The 15,488-nt window shown below is 54.4% G+C and overlaps 1 protein-coding gene across 1 annotated transcript; it reads left to right on the forward strand.

Moving 5' to 3' along the window:
* The first annotated feature begins 12,216 nt into the window (after nucleotides 1–12,216).
* On the forward strand, nucleotides 12,217–14,858 carry LOC144676874 (uncharacterized). Its single transcript, XM_078537189.1, has one exon. The coding sequence runs from the start codon at nucleotides 12,217–12,219 to the stop codon at nucleotides 13,585–13,587; it is 1,371 nt and encodes a 456-aa protein (XP_078393315.1). The 3' UTR covers nucleotides 13,588–14,858.
* Nucleotides 14,859–15,488: the final 630 nt, after the last annotated feature.

Raw genomic sequence — 15,488 nt, forward strand, 5'->3', positions numbered from 1 at the left:
AGTGTGGAACTGAACCCAGTCAGATTCAGCACCTTCTGAGAGAGAGAGAGTGAGAGGAACCAGTGAGTGTGGAACTGAACCCAGTCAGAGTCAGCACCTTCAGGGAGAGAGAGAGGAACCAGTGAGTGTGGAACTGAACCCAGTCAGATTCAACACCTTCAGAGAGAGAGAGAGAGAGGGACCGGTGAGTGTGGAACTGAACCCAGTCAGATTCAGCACCTTCTGAGAGAGAGAGTGAGAGGAACTAGTGAGTGTGGAACTGAACCCTGTCAGATTCAGCACCTTCAGGGAGAGAGAGAGGAACCAGTGAGTGAGGAACTGAACCCAGTCAGAGTCAGCACCTTCAGGGAGAGAGAGAGGAACCAGTGAGTGAGGAATTGAACCCAGTCAGATTCAGCACCTTCAGAGAGAGAGAGAGAGGGACCGGTGAGTGTGGAACTGAACCCAGTCAGATTCAGCACCTTCTGAGAGAGAGAGTGAAAGGAACCAGTGAGTGTGGAACTGAACCCAGTCAGAGTCAGCACCTTTCAGGAGAAAGAGACAGGAACCAGTGAGTGTGGAACTGATCCCCGTCAGATTCAGCGCCTTCAGGTAGGGAGAGAGAGGAACCAGTGAGTGTAGAACTGAACCCAGTCAGAGTCAGCACCTTCAAGGAGAGAGAGGAAACAGTGAGTGTGGAACTGAACCCAGTCAGATTCAGCACCTTCAGGGAGTGAGAGAGAGAGAGAGGATGCAGTGAGTGTCGAACTGAACACAGTCATAGTCAGCACCTTCAGGGAGAGAGAGGAACCAGTGAGTGTGGAACTGAACCCAGTCAGAGTCTGCACCTTCAGGGAGAGAGAGAGAGCAGCCAGTGATTGTGGAACTGAACCCAGTCAGAGTCAGCACCTTCAGGGAGAGAGAGAGAGGGGGGTACTGGTGAGTGGAGAACTGAACCCAGTCAGAGTCAGCACCTTCAGGGAGAGAGAGAGAGAGAGAGAGAGGAACCAGTGAGTGTGGAACTGAACCCAGTCAGAGTCAGCACCTTCAGGGTGAGAGAGAGGAACCAGTGAGTGTGGAACTGAACCCAGTCAGAGTTAGCACCTTCAGGGTGAGAGAGAGGAACCAGTGAGTGTGGAACTGAACCCAGTCGGAGTTAGCACCTTCAGGGAGAGAGAGAGAGTACCAGCGAGTGTGGAACTGAACCCAGTCAGACTCAGCACCTTCAGGGAGAGAGAGAGGAACCAGTGAGTGTGGAACTGAACCGAGTCACATTCAGCACCTTCAGGGAGAGAGAGAGGAACCAGTGAGTGTGGAACTGAACCCAATCAGAGTCAGCACCTTCAGGGAGAGACAGAGGAACCAGTGAGTGAGGAAATGAACCGAGTCAGAATCAGCACCTTAAGGGGGAGAGAGAGAGGAACCAGTGAGTCTGGAACTGAACCCAGTCAGAGTCAGCACCTTCAGGGAGAGAGAGAGGAACCTGTGAGCATAGAACTGAACCCAGTCAGATTCATCACTTTCAGGTAGAGAGTGGAACCAGTCAATGTAGAACTCAACCCAGTCAGAGTCAGCAGCTTCAGGGAGACAGAGAGAGAGGAACCAGTGTGTGTGGATCTGAATTCAGTCCAATTCAGCACCTTCAGGAGAGAGAGAGAGAGAGAGGAACCAGTGAATGTAGAACTGAACCCAGTCAGTTTCAGCACCGTCAGAGAGAGAGATACAGGAACCAGTGAGTCTGGAACTGAACCCAGTCAGACTCAGCACCTTCAGGGAGAGAGAGACAGGAACCAGTGAGTCTGGAACTGAACCCAGTCAGATTCAGTACATTCAGGGTGAGAGAGAAGGCCCAGTGAGTGTGGAACTGAACCCAGTCAGAGTCAGCCCCTTCAGGAGAGAGAGAGAGAGAGGAACCAGTGAGTGTAGAACTGAACCCAGTCTGGGTAGCGCCTTCAGAGAGAAACAGAAGAACCAGTGAGTGTAGAACTGAACCCAGTCAGAGTCAGCACCTTCAGGGAGAGAGAGACAGGAACCAGTGAGTGTGGAAAGGAACCGAGTCAGAATCAGTTCCTTCAGGGGGAGAGAGAGAGGAACCAGTGAGTGTGGAACTGAACCCAGTCAGAGTCAGCACCTTCAGGGAGAGAGAGAGGAACCTGTGAGCATAGAACTGAACCCAGTCAGATTCAACACCTTCAGGTAGAGCGTGGAACCAGTGAATGTAGAACTCAACCCAGTCAGAGTCAGCAGCTTCAGGGAGGCAGAGAGAGAGAGAGGAACCAGTGTGTGTGGAACTGAACTCAGTCCAATTCAGCACCTTCAGGAGAGAGAGAGAGAGAGAGAGAGGAACCAGTGAATGTAGAACTGAACCCAGTCAGTTTCAGCACCGTCAGAGAGAGAGATACAGGAACCAGTGAGTCTGGAACTGAACCCAGTCAGACTCAGCACCTTCAGGGAGAGAGAGAAGGACCAGTGAGTGTGGAACTGAACCTAGTCAGAGTCAGCCCCTTCAGGAGAGAGAGAGAGAAAGAGGAACCAGTGAGTGTAGAACTGAACCCAGTCTGGGTAGTGCCTTCAGAGAGAGAGGAACCAGTGAGTGTAGAACTGAACCCAGTCAGAGTCAGCACCTTCAGGGAGAGAGAGAGGAACCAGTGAGTGTGGAACTGAACCCAGTCAGAGTCAGCACCTTCAGGGAGCGAGAGAGAGGAACCAGTGTGTGTGGAACTGAACGAAGTCAGATTCAGCACCTCCTGGGAGAGAGAGAGAGAGAAACCAGTGAGTGTGGAACTGAACCCAGTCAGATTCAGCACCTCCTGGGAGCGAGAGAGAGATAAACCAGTGAATGTAGAACTCAACCCAGTCAGATTCAGCACCTTCAGAGAGAGAGAGAGAGGGACCGGTGAGTGTGGAACTGAACCCAGTCAGATTCAGCACCTTCTGAGAGAGAGAGAGTGAGAGGAACCAGTGAGTGTGGAACTGAACCCAGTCAGAGTCAGCACCTTCAGGGAGAGAGAGAGGAACCAGTGAGTGTGGAACTGAACCCAGTCAGATTCAACACCTTCAGAGAGAGAGAGAGAGAGGGACCGGTGAGTGTGGAACTGAACCCAGTCAGATTCAGCACCTTCGGAGAGAGAGAGTGAGAGGAACTAGTGAGTGTGGAACTGAACCCTGTCAGATTCAGCACCTTCAGGGAGAGAGAGAGGAACCAGTGAGTGAGGAACTGAACCCAGTCAGAGTCAGCACCTTCAGGGAGAGAGAGAGGAACCAGTGAGTGAGGAATTGAACCCAGTCAGATTCAGCACCTTCAGAGAGAGAGAGAGAGGGACCGGTGAGTGTGGAACTGAACCCAGTCAGATTCAGCACCTTCTGAGAGAGAGAGTGAAAGGAACCAGTGAGTGTGGAACTGAACCCAGTCAGAGTCGGCACCTTTCAGGAGAAAGAGACAGGAACCAGTGAGTGTGGAACCGATCCCCGTCAGATTCAGCGCCTTCAGGTAGGGAGAGAGAGGAACCAGTGAGTGTAGAACTGAACCCAGTCAGAGTCAGCACCTTCAAGGAGAGAGAGGAAACAGTGAGTGTGGAACTGAACCCAGTCAGATTCAGCACCTTCAGGGAGTGAGAGAGAGAGAGAGGATGCAGTGAGTGTCGAACTGAACACAGTCATAGTCAGCACCTTCAGGGAGAGAGAGGAACCAGTGAGTGTGGAACTGAACCCAGTCAGATTCAGCACCTTCAGGGAGTGAGAGAGAGAGAGGATCCAGTGAGTGTGGAACTGAACCCAGTCAGAGTCTGCACCTTCAGGGAGAGAGAGAGAGAGGGGGGTACTGGTGAGTTGAGAACTGAACCCAGTCAGAGTCAGCACCTTCAGGGACAGAGAGAGAGAGAGAGAGAGGAACCAGTGAGTGTGGAACTGAACCCAGTCAGAGTCAGCACCTTCAGGGTGAGAGAGAGGAACCAGTGAGTGTGGAACTGAACCCAGTCAGAGTTAGCACCTTCAGGGTGAGAGAGAGGAACCAGTGAGTGTGGAACTGAACCCAGTCGGAGTTAGCACCTTCAGGGAGAGAGAGAGACTACCAGCGAGTGTGGAACTGAACCCAGTCAGACTCAGCACCTTCAGGGAGAGATAGAGGAACCAGTGAGTGTGGAACTGAACCGAGTCACATTCAGCACCTTCACGGAGAGAGAGAGGAACCAGTGAGTGTGGAACTGAACCCAATCAGAGTCAGCACCTTCAGGGAGAGACAGAGGAACCAGTGAGTGAGGAAATGAACCGAGTCAGAATCAGCACCTTAAGGGGGAGAGAGAGAGGAACCAGTGAGTCTGGAACTGAACCCAGTCAGAGTCAGCACCTTCAGGGAGAGAGAGAGGAACCTGTGAGCATAGAACTGAACCCAGTCAGATTCATCACTTTCAGGTAGAGAGTGGAACCAGTCAATGTAGAACTCAACCCAGTCAGAGTCAGCAGCTTCAGGGAGACAGAGAGAGAGGAACCAGTGTGTGTGGATCTGAATTCAGTCCAATTCAGCACCTTCAGGAGAGAGAGAGAGAGAGAGGAACCAGTGAATGTAGAACTGAACCCAGTCAATTTCAGCACCGTCAGAGAGAGAGATACAGGAACCAATGAGTCTGGAACTGAACCCAGTCAGACTCAGCACCTTCAGGGAGAGAGAGAAAGGAACCAGTGAGTCTGGAACTGAACCCAGTCAGATTCAGTACATTCAGGGTGAGAGAGAAGGACCAGTGAGTGGAACTGAACCCAGTCAGAGTCAGCCCCTTCAGGAGAGAGAGAGAGAGGAACCAGTGAGTGTAGAACTGAACCCAGTCTGGGTAGCGCCTTCAGAGAGAAAGAGAGGAACCAGTGAGTGTAGAACTGAACCCAGTCAGAGTCAGCACCTTCAGGGAGAGAGAGAGGAACCAGTGAGTGTGGAACTGAACCCAGTCATATTCAGCACCTTCAGGGAGAGAGAGAGAGAGGAACCAGTGAGTGTGGAACTGAACCCAGTCAGAGTCAGCACCTTCAGGGAGAGAGAGAGGAACCAGTGAGTGTGCAACTGAACCCAGTCAGAGTCAGCACCTTCAGGGAGAGAGAGAGTAACCAGTGAGTCTGGAACTGAACCCAGTCAGAGTCAGCACCTTCAGGGAGAGAGAGAGGAACCAGTGAGTGTGCAACTGAACCCAGTCACATTCAGCACCTTCAGGGAGAGAGAGAGAGGAAAGAGTGAGTGTGGAACTGAACCCAGTCAGAGTCAGCACCTTCAGGGTGAGAGAGAGGAACCAGTGAGTGTGGAACTGAACCCAGTCAGAGTTAGCACCTTCAGGGAGAGAGAGAGGAACCAGTAAGTGTTGAACTGAACCCAGTCAGATTCAGCACCTTCAGGCGGAGAGAGAGAGACAGAGAGAGAGGAGCCAGTGAGTCTGGAACCGAACCCAGTCTGAGTCAGCACCTTCAGGGAGAGAGAGAGAGGAACCAGTGAGTGTGGAACTGAACACAGTCAGAGTCAGCACCTTCAGGGAGCGAGAGAGAGGAACCAGTGAGTGTGGAACTGAACCCAGTCAGATTCAGCACCTCCTGGGAGAGAGAGAGAGGGACCGGTGAGTGTGGAACTGAACCCAGTCAGATTCAGCACCTCCTGGGAGAGAGAGAGAGAGGAGCCAGTGAGTGTGGAACTGAACCCAGTCAAATTCAGCACTTCCTGGGAGAGAGAGAGAGAGAAACCAGTGAGTGTGGAACTCAACCCAGTCATATTCAGCACCTTCAGAGAGAGAGAGAGAGGGACCGGTGAGTGTGGAACTGAACCCAGTCAGAGTCAGCACCTCCTGGGAGAGAGAGAGAGAGAAACCAGTCAGTGTGGAACTGAACCCAGTCAGATTCAGCACCTCCTGGGAGAGAGAGAGAGAAAAACCAGTGAATGTAGAACTCAACCCAGTCAGATTCAGCACCTTCAGAGAGAGAGAGAGAGGGACTGGTGAGTGTGGAACTGAACCCAGTCAGATTCAGCACCTTCTGAGAGAGAGAGTGAGAGGAACCAGTGAGTGTGGAACTGAACCCAGTCAGAGTCAGCACCTTCAGGGAGAGAGAGAGGAACCAGTGAGTGTGGAACTGAACCCAGTCGGAGTTAGCACCTTCAGGGAGAGAGAGAGAGGAACCAGCAAGTGTGGAACTGAACCCAGTCAGACTCATCACCTTCAGGGAGAGAGAGAGGAACCAGTGAGTGTGGAACTGAACCCAGTAGGAGTTAGCACCTTCAGGGAGAGAGAGAGAGGAACCAGCAAGTGTGGAACTGAACCCAGTCAGACTCATCACCTTCAGGGAGAGAGAGAGGAACCAGTGAGTGTGGAAATGAACCCAATCAGAGTCAGCACCTTCAGGGAGAGAGAGAGGAACCAGTGAGTGAGGAAATGAGCCGAGTCAGAATCAGCACCTTCAGGGGGAGAGAGGGAGGAACCAGTGAGTCTGGAACTGAACCCAGTCAGAGTCAGCACCTTCAGGGAGAGAGAGAGGAACCTGTGAGCATAGAACTGAACCCAGTCAGATTCAGCACCTTCAGGTAGAGAGTGGAACCAGTGAATGTAGAACTCAACCCAGTCAGAGTCAGCAGCTTCAGGGAGAAAGAGAGAGAGGAACCAGTGTGTTTGGAACTGAACTCAGTCCAATTCAGCACCTTCAGGAGAGAGAGAGAGAGAGAGGAACCAGTGAATGTAGAACTGAACCCAGTCAGTTTCAGCACCGTCAGAGAGAGAGATACAGGAACCAGTGAGTCTGGAACTGAACCCAGTCAGACTCAGCACCTTCAGGGAGAGAGAGACAGGAACCAGTGAGTCTGGAACTGAACCCAGTCAGATTCAGTACATTCAGGGTGAGAGAGAAGGCCCAGTGAGTGTGGAACTGAACCCAGTCAGAGTTAACACCTTCAGGGTGAGAGAGAGGAACCAGTGAGTGTGGAACTGAACCCATTCAGAGTTAACACCTTCAGGGTGAGAGAGAGGAACCAGTGAGTGTAGAACTGAACCCAGTCAGATTCAGCACCTTCAGGCGGAGAGAGAGAGACAGAGAGAGAGGAACCCATAAGTCTGGAACCGAACCCATTCAGAGTTAGCACCTTCAGGGAGAGAGAGAGAGGAACCACTGAGTGTGGAACTGAACCCAGTCAGAGTCAGCACCTTCAGGGAGCGAGAGAGAGGAACCAGTGTGTGTGGAACTGAACCCAGTCAGATTCAGCACCTCCTGGGAGAGAGAGAGAGAGAAACCAGTGAGTGTGGAACTGAACCCAGTCAGATTCAGCACGTCCTGGGAGCGAGAGAGAGATAAACCAGTGAATGTAGAACTCAACCCAGTCAGATTCAGCACCTTCAGAGAGAGAGAGAGAGGGACCGGTGAGTGTGGAACTGAACCCAGTCAGATTCAGCACCTTCTGAGAGAGAGAGTGAAAGGAACCAGTGAGTGTGGAACTGAACCCAGTCAGAGTCAGCACCTTCAGGGAGAGAGAGAGTAACCAGTGAGTGTGGAACTGAACCCAGTCAGATTCAGCACCTTCAGGGAGAGAGAGAGGAACCAGTGAGTGTGGAACTGAACCCAGTCAGAGTCAGCACCTTCAGGGAGAGAGAGAGGAACCAGTGAGTGAGGAACTGAACCCAGTCAGAGTCAGCACCTTCAGGGAGAGAGAGAGGAACCAGTGAGTGAGGAACTGAACCCAGTCAGATGCAGCAACTTCAGGGAGAGAGACAGGATCCAGTGAGTGTGGAACTGAACCCAGTCAGATTCAGCACCTTCAGGGTGAGAGAGAAGGGCCAGTGAGTGTGGAACTGAACCCAGTCAGATTCGGCACCTTCAGGGAGAGAAAGAGGAACCAGTGAGTGTCGAACTGAACCCAGTCTGGGTAGCGCCTTCAGAGAGAAAGAGAGGAACCAGTGAGTGTAGAACTGAACCCAGTCAGATTCAGCACCTTCAGGGAGTGAGAGAGATAGGAATCAGTGAATGTAGAACTGAACCCAGTCAGATTCAGCACCTTCAGAGAGAGAGAGAGAGGGACCGGTGAGTGTGGAACTGTACCCAGTCAGATTCAGCACCTTCTGAGAGAGAGATTGAGAGGAACCAGTGAGTGTGGAACTGAACCCAGTCAGAGTCAGCACCTTCAGGGAGAGAGAGAGGAACCAGTGAGTGTGGAACTGAACCCAGTCAGAGTCAGCACCTTCAGGGAGAGAGAGAGGAACCAGTGAGTGAGGAACTGAACCCAGTCAGATTCAGCACCTTCAGGGAGAGAGAGAGGAACCAGTGAGTGTGGAACTGAACCCAGTCAGAGTCAGCGCCTTCAGGGAGAGAGAGAGGAACCAGTGAGTGAGGAACTGAACCCAGTCAGAGTCAGCACCTTCAGGGAGAGAGAGTGGAACCAGTGAGTGAGGAACTGAACCCAGTCAGATGCAGCAACTTCAGGGAGAGAGACAGGATCCAGTGAGTGTGGAACTGAACCCAGTCAGATGCAGCACCTTCAGGGAGAGACAGACGAACCTGTGAACGTAGAACTGAACCCAGTCAGATTCAGCACCTTCAGGTAGAGAGTGGAACCAGTGAATGTAGAACTGAACCCAGTCAGATTCAGCACCTTCTGAGAGAGAGAGTGAGAGGAACTAGTGAGTATGGAACTGAACCCTGTCAGATTCAGCACCTTCAGGAGATAGAGAGAGAGGAACCAGTGAGTGTGGAACTGAACCCAGTCAGAGTCAGCATCTTCAGGGAGAGAGAGAGAGGAACCAGTGAATCTGGAACTGAACCCAGTCAGATTCAGCACCTTCAGGTAGAGAGAGGAAACAGTGAATGTCGAACTCAACCCAGTCAGATTCAGCACCTTCAGAGAGAGAGAGAGAGGGACCGGTGAGTGTGGAACTGAACCCAGTCAGATTCAGCACCTTCAGGGTGAGAGAGAAGGACCAGTGGGTGTGGAACTGAACCCAGTCAGAGGCAGCCCCTTCAGGAGAGAGAGAGGAACCAGTGAGTGTGGAACTGAACCCAGTCAGAGTCAGCACATTCAGGGAGAGAGAGAGAGGAACCAGTGAGTGTGGAACTGAACCCAGTCAGAGTCAGCATCTTCAGGGAGAGAGAGAGAGGAATCAGTGAGTGTGGAACTGCTCCCCGTCAGATTCAGCGCCTTCAGGTAGGGAGAGAGAGGAACCAGTGAGTGTAGAACTGAACCCAGTCAGAGTCAGCACCTTCAGGGAGAGAGAGAGAGGAACCAGTGTGTTTAGAAGTGAACCCAGTCACAGTCAGCACCTTCAGGGAGTGAGAGAGAGAGAGAGAGAGGAACCAGTGAGTGTGGAACTGAACCCAGACTCTGCACCTTCAGGGAGAGAGAGACAGAGAGGAACCAGTGAGTGTGGAACTGAACGCAGTCAGATTCAGCACCTTCAGGGAGTGAGAGAGAGAGAGAGAGGATCCAGTGAGTGTGGAACTGAACCCAGTCAGGTTCAGCACCTTCTGGGAGTGAGAGAGAGAGAGAGGAACCAGTGATTGTGGAACTGAACCCAGTCAGAGTCAGCACCTTCAGGGAGAGAGAGAGCAACCAGTGAGTGTAGAACTGAACCCAGTCAGATTCAGCACCTTCAGGGAGAGAGAGAGGAACCAGTGAGTGTGGAACTGAACCCAGTCAGAGTCAGCACCTTCAGGGAGAGAGATAGAGAGAGGAACCAGTGAGTGTGGAACTGAACCCAGTCAGTGTCAGCACCTTCAGGTAGAGAGAGAGAGAGGAGACAGTGAGTGTGGAACTGAACCCAGTCAGAGTCAGCACCTTCAGGGAGAGAGAGAGAGGTGGGTACTGGTGAGTGTAGAACTGAACCCAGTCAGAGTCAGCACCTTCAGGGAGAGAGAGAGAGAGAGAGAGAGGAACCAGTGAGTGTGGAACTGAACCCAGTCAGAGTCAGCACCTTCAGGGTGAGAGAGAGGAACCAGTGAGTGTGGAACTGAACCCAGACAGAGTTAGCACCTTCAGGGTGAGAGAGAGGAACCAGTGAGTGTGGAACTGAAACCAGTCAGAGTTAGCACCTTCAGGGAGAGAGAGAGAGGAACCAGCGAGTGTGGAACTGAACCCAGTCAGAGTCAGCACCTTCAGGGAGAGAGAGAGTAACCAGTGAGTGTGGAACTGAACCCAGTCAGAGTCAGCACCTTCAGGGAGAGAGAGAGGAACCAGTGAGTGAGGAAATGAACCGAGTCAGAATCAGCACCTTCAGGGGGAGAGAGAGAGGAACCAGTGAGTCTGGAACTGAACCCAGTCAGAGTCAGCACCTTCAGGGAGAGAGAGAGGAACCTGTGAGCATAGAACTGAACCCAGTCAGATTCAGCACCTTCAGGTAGAGAGTGGAACCAGTGAATGTAGAACTCAACCCAGTCAGAGTCAGCAGCTTCAGGGAGACAGAGAGAGAGAGAGGAACCAGTGTGTGTGGAACTGAACTCAGTCCAATTCAGCACCTTCAGGAGAGAGAGAGAGAGAGAGAGAGAGAGGAACCAGTGAATGTAGAACTGAACCTAGTCAGTTTCAGCACTGTCAGAGAGAGAGAAACAGGAACCAGTGAGTCTGGAATTGAACCCAGTCAGACTCAGCACCTTCAGGGAGAGAGAGACAGGAACCAGTGAGTCTGGAACTGAACCCAGTCAGATTCAGTACATTCAGGGTGAGAGAGAAGGACCAGTGAGTGTGGAACTGAACCCAGTCAGAGTCAGCCCCTTCAGGAGAGAGAGAGAGAGAGGAACCAGTGAGTGTAGAACTGAACCCAGTCTGGGTAGCGCCTTCAGAGAGAAAGAGAGGAACCAGTGAGTGTAGAACTGAACCCAGTCAGATTCAGCACCTTCAGGGAGAGAGAGAGTGAGGAACCAGTGAGTGTGGAACTGAACCCAGTCAGAGTCAGCACCTTCAGGGAGAGAGAGAGTAACCAGTGAGTCTGGAACTGAACCCAGTCAGAGTCAGCACCTTCAGGGAGAGAGAGAGGAACCAGTGAGTGTGCAACTGAACCCAGTCAGAGTCAGCACCTTCAGGGGGAGAGAGAGAGAGGAACCAGTGAGTCTGGAACTGAACGCAGTCATATTCAGCACCTTCAGGTAGAGGGAGGAACCAGTGAGTGTAGAACTCAACCCAGTCAGATTCAGCACCTTCAGAGAGAGAGAGAGAGGGACCGGTGAGTGTGGAACTGAACCCAGTCAGATTCAGCACCTTCAGGGTGAGAGAGAACGACCAGTGTGTGTGGAACTGAACCCAGTCAGAGGCAGCCCCTTCAGGAGAGAGGAACCAGTGATTGTGGAACTGAACCCAGTCAGAGTCAGCACCTTCAGGGAGAGAGAGGCACCAATGAGTGTGGAACTGAACCCAGTCAGTGTCAGCATCTTCAGGGAGAGAGAGAGAGGAACCAGTGAGTGTGGAACTGAACCCAGTCAGATTCAGCACCATCAGGGAGAGAGAGGAACCAGTGAGTGTGGAACTGAACTCAGTCAGAGTCAGCACCTTCAGCGAGAGAGAGAGAGGAGCCAGTGAGTGTGGAACTGAACCCAGTCAGAGTCAGCACCTTCTGGCAGAGAGAGAGGAACCATTGAGTGTGGAACTGAACCCAGTCAGAGTCAGCACCTTCAGGTGGAGAGAGAGAAACCAGTGCGTGTAGAACTGAACCCAGTCAGAGTCAGCACGTTCAGGAAGAGACAGAGGATCCTGTGAGCGTAGAACTGAACCCAGTCAGATTCAGCATCTTCAGAGAGACAGAAGGAAACCAGTGAGTGTGGAACTGAACCCAGTCAGAGTCAGCACCTTCAGAGAGAGAGAGAGAGGGACCAGTGAGTGTGCAACTGAACCCAGTCAGATTCAGCACCTTCAGGGAGAGAGAGAGAGGAACCAGTGAGTGTGGAACTGATCCCAGTCAGAGTCAGCACCTTCAGGGAGAGAGAGAGAGGGACCAGTGAGTGTGCAACTGAACCCAGTCAGATTCAGCGCCTTCAGAGAGAATGAGAGGAACCTGTGAGCGTAGAACTGAACCCAGTCAGAGTCAGCACCTTCAGGGAGAGAGAGAGGAACCAATGAGTCTGGAACTGAACCCAGTCAGAGTAAGCACCTTCAGGGAGAGAGAGAGAGAGGAACCAGTGAGTGTGGAACTGAACCCAGTCAGAATGAGCACCTTCAGGGAGAGAGAGATGAACCAGTGAGTGTAGAACCGAACTCAGATTCAGCACCTTCAGGGGAGTGAAGGAGTAAATCTGGCCATGTAGTTTTGAATGTGTTTTTTAGCAGAGGTTATTTTAGTTTGTAGCATAGCGAGTGAGCCGACCATTAGTGGGAAGCAAACAGCGAGTTTGTACTGTGAGCTGACCCTTATACACTCCTTTTACAGGGACATAGACGGGGAGGACACGGAGAAGGGGAACTCAGTCCGAGCCTCACGCCCGGAAGTGACCAAGTCCTCCGTTCCCGGAGGACCAGAGTACCGGCGCCCATTGAAGGCAGGAGAGGGGTTTGTCTGCTCCGTCTGTGGGAAGCGATTCAAGACTTTGGTGTGGATGGAGAAGCACCGAGACACTCACACCCGGGGCCGGGTCTTCCAGTGCTCCGACTGCGGCAAGAGCTTTAACCAGCTGCACAGCCTGAGGAACCACTGTAACATCCACAGCCACGAGAAACCCTACACGTGCTCCATCTGTGACCGGACCTTCAGCGGCTCGGACAGCCTCATGATGCACAAATGCAACGACACGGGCGAGCAGCCCTACAAGTGCGGCGTCTGCGGCAAGGGCTTCAGCTACCCCTCCAAGCTGGAGACCCACTGGCGCAGCCACACGGGAGAGCGTCCCTTCAGCTGCTCCGTGTGCGGCAAGCGCTTCACCCAGACCTCCAACCTGCTGACCCACCAGCGCATCCACTCCGGCGAGCGGCCCTTCACCTGCTCGGTCTGCGGCAAGGGCTTCACCGGCTCGTCCAACCTGCAGATCCACCAGCGCACCCACACCGGCGAGCGGCCCTTCAACTGCACCCTGTGCGGCAAGGAGTTCACCCAGGCCTCCAGCCTGCTGACCCACCAGCGCATCCACACCGGCGAGCGGCCCTTCACCTGCTCCATGTGCGGCAAGGGCTTCACCCGCTCCTCCCACCTGCTGACCCACCAGCGCATCCACACCGGCGAGCGGCCCTTCACCTGCTCGGTCTGCGGCAAGGGCTTCACCCGCTCCTCCCACCTGGTGACCCACCGGCGGGTCCACACCGACGCCCGGCCCTTCAAGTGCACCGAGTGCGGCAAGACGTTCAAGGGCGCGGAGGAGCTGATGAAGCACCAGCGCATCCACACCGATGAGCGGCCCTGTGGCTGCACCCTGTGCGGCAAGCGGTTCCGGCAGCTCTCCCACCTGCTGACCCACCAGCGGGTGCACACCGGCGAGCGGCCCTTCAGCTGCTCTACGTGCGGCAAGGAGTTCACCCAGTCCTCCCACCTGCTGCGGCACCAGCGCCTCCACGCCGGCGAGCGGCCCTTCATCTGCTCCATGTGCGGCAAGGACTTCACCCAGTGGCCCGACCTGCTGACCCACCAGTGCGCCTCCAGCAACCAGGCGGCACCGGCCGCCGAGCCTGTGGTCTTCCTTCAGTTCCAGGTGTAAGGCCGCGGCTTCTCGAGCGTCCAGCGGAGAGTGACCGGCTGCCTGAGGGAATCGCCTGTCCGGGCAAGTTTTGTTCTCGCAGGACCCAGCAAGTTGTATTTCTGCCGTGTCTCGGAGAGAGAAGGTGGCCTGTAGGAAGCGGAACACTAGGAGGGTGAGGCGTAGAGCCTGCCCCTGCAGGGCAAGCAGGCGGGGAGTGAGGGCGAGCCCGAGAGAGAGAGAGAGAGCTGGATCCACAAGAGGGAAGTAGAGCAGGAAAGGCTACGCAGGGACAGGGCAGGGTGCTCGTCGCCAGTGTGGCGGTGGGTGGGATGTTAACGCACGGGCGTTGGTGGGAAGGGATTCACTGTGTCCGCCAACCTGCTAAAAAAACCAGCAAATTCACAATGAGGAGAGGCCGGTCAGCTGCAGTTCCTGCGGAAAGAGGGTCAGGCATTCCTCCCACCTCACTGCACACCAGCGGGTTCACACGGGGGGAGAGAGAGAGAGAGTGCGAGAGAGAGAGAGAGAGAGAGAGCGCGAGAGAGAGCACGTGTGCAAGAGAGAGAGAGCGCGCGCGAGAGAGAGTGCGAGAGAGGGAGCACGTGAGCAAGAGAGAGAGAGCGCGCGTGAGAGAGAGAGCGCGAGAGAGCACGTGTGCAAGAGAGAGAGAGCGCGCGCGAGAGAGAGAACGCGAGAGAGCACGTGTGCAAGAGAGAGAGAGCGCGCGCGAGAGAGAGAACGCGAGAGAGCACGTGTGCAAGAGAGAGAGAGCGCGCGCGAGAGAGAGAGCGCGAGAGAGAGAGCGCGAGAGAGCACGTGTGCAAGAGAGAGAGAGCGCGCGCGAGAGAGAGCGCGCGCGAGAGAGAGCACGCGCGAGAGAGAGAGCGCGAGAGAGGGAGCACGTGAGCAAGAGAGAGAGAGCGCGCGCGAGAGAGAGAGCGCGAGAGCAAGAGAGAGAGCGCGCGCGAGAGAGAGAGCGTGAGAGAGGGAGCACGTGTGCAAGAGAGAGAGAGCGCGAGAGAGGGAGCACGTGTGCAAGAGAGAGAGAGCGCGAGAGAGGGAGCACGTGTGCAAGAGAGAGAGCGCGAGAGAGGGAGCACGTGAGCAAGAGAGAGAGAGCGCGAGAGAGGGAGCACGTGTGCAAGAGAGAGAGAGCGCGAGAGAGGGAGCACGTGTGCAAGAGAGAGAGAGCGCGAGAGAGGGAGCACGTGTGCAAGAGAGAGAGCGCGAGAGAGGGAGCACGTGAGCAAGAGAGAGAGAGCGCGTGCGCGCGAGAGAGTGCGCGCGTGTGCGAGAAACAAAAAGAGAGAGAGAGAGAGCGCGCATCCGGGAGAGGGAAGTGGAGCCGGAAGGGGCTGCGCGGGGACAGGGCAGGTTACTCGGCGCCAGGGTGGGAGTGTGGGGGCGGGGCTGATGTTAACACACGGGCTTTGCGGGGGGAAACAGGCTGGGGTTGGGGAGTTTATGTGGGAAAGGCAGCTCCACAGGGTGACCCCGGGATAAATGTACATGTCTCAGCTGGAATGGCTGATGCATTTCCCGGGGGAAGCTGAGGGGAGGGAGAGGGGAATGGAGAGGAATGTGGCTCAGGAGAGCGGGAGGAGGCCCAAGCGGAGCATTCAATACAAACAGAGAGCAGTCAGCCATCGGCAGCCCCTTCCTGCTGTGCAGCCCGGGTCCCTGCCCCCCCCCCTCCTCTCTCTCTCCCCCCAGGCCCCGGGCTCTCTGGCCGCCTTTTCCCTCAGTGGTTTCTCTCCGACGCAGGCACAGTGAGAAATACAAGTTGCTGGACGCTGCTGACTTTGTTTCCTGGGCGGGGAGCGGCCTCTGGAGTGGACTCTGTGTGTATGGCGGGGGGGGGGGGGGGGGGCTCAGCCCTTCAAACCGTGTGGACTTTCCAGAAGGCTTCGAAGACCAGT

Source organism: Cetorhinus maximus, unplaced genomic scaffold (assembly GCF_964194155.1).
Source record: "Cetorhinus maximus unplaced genomic scaffold, sCetMax3.hap1.1 HAP1_SCAFFOLD_2038, whole genome shotgun sequence".
NCBI lineage: Eukaryota > Metazoa > Chordata > Chondrichthyes > Lamniformes > Cetorhinidae > Cetorhinus > Cetorhinus maximus.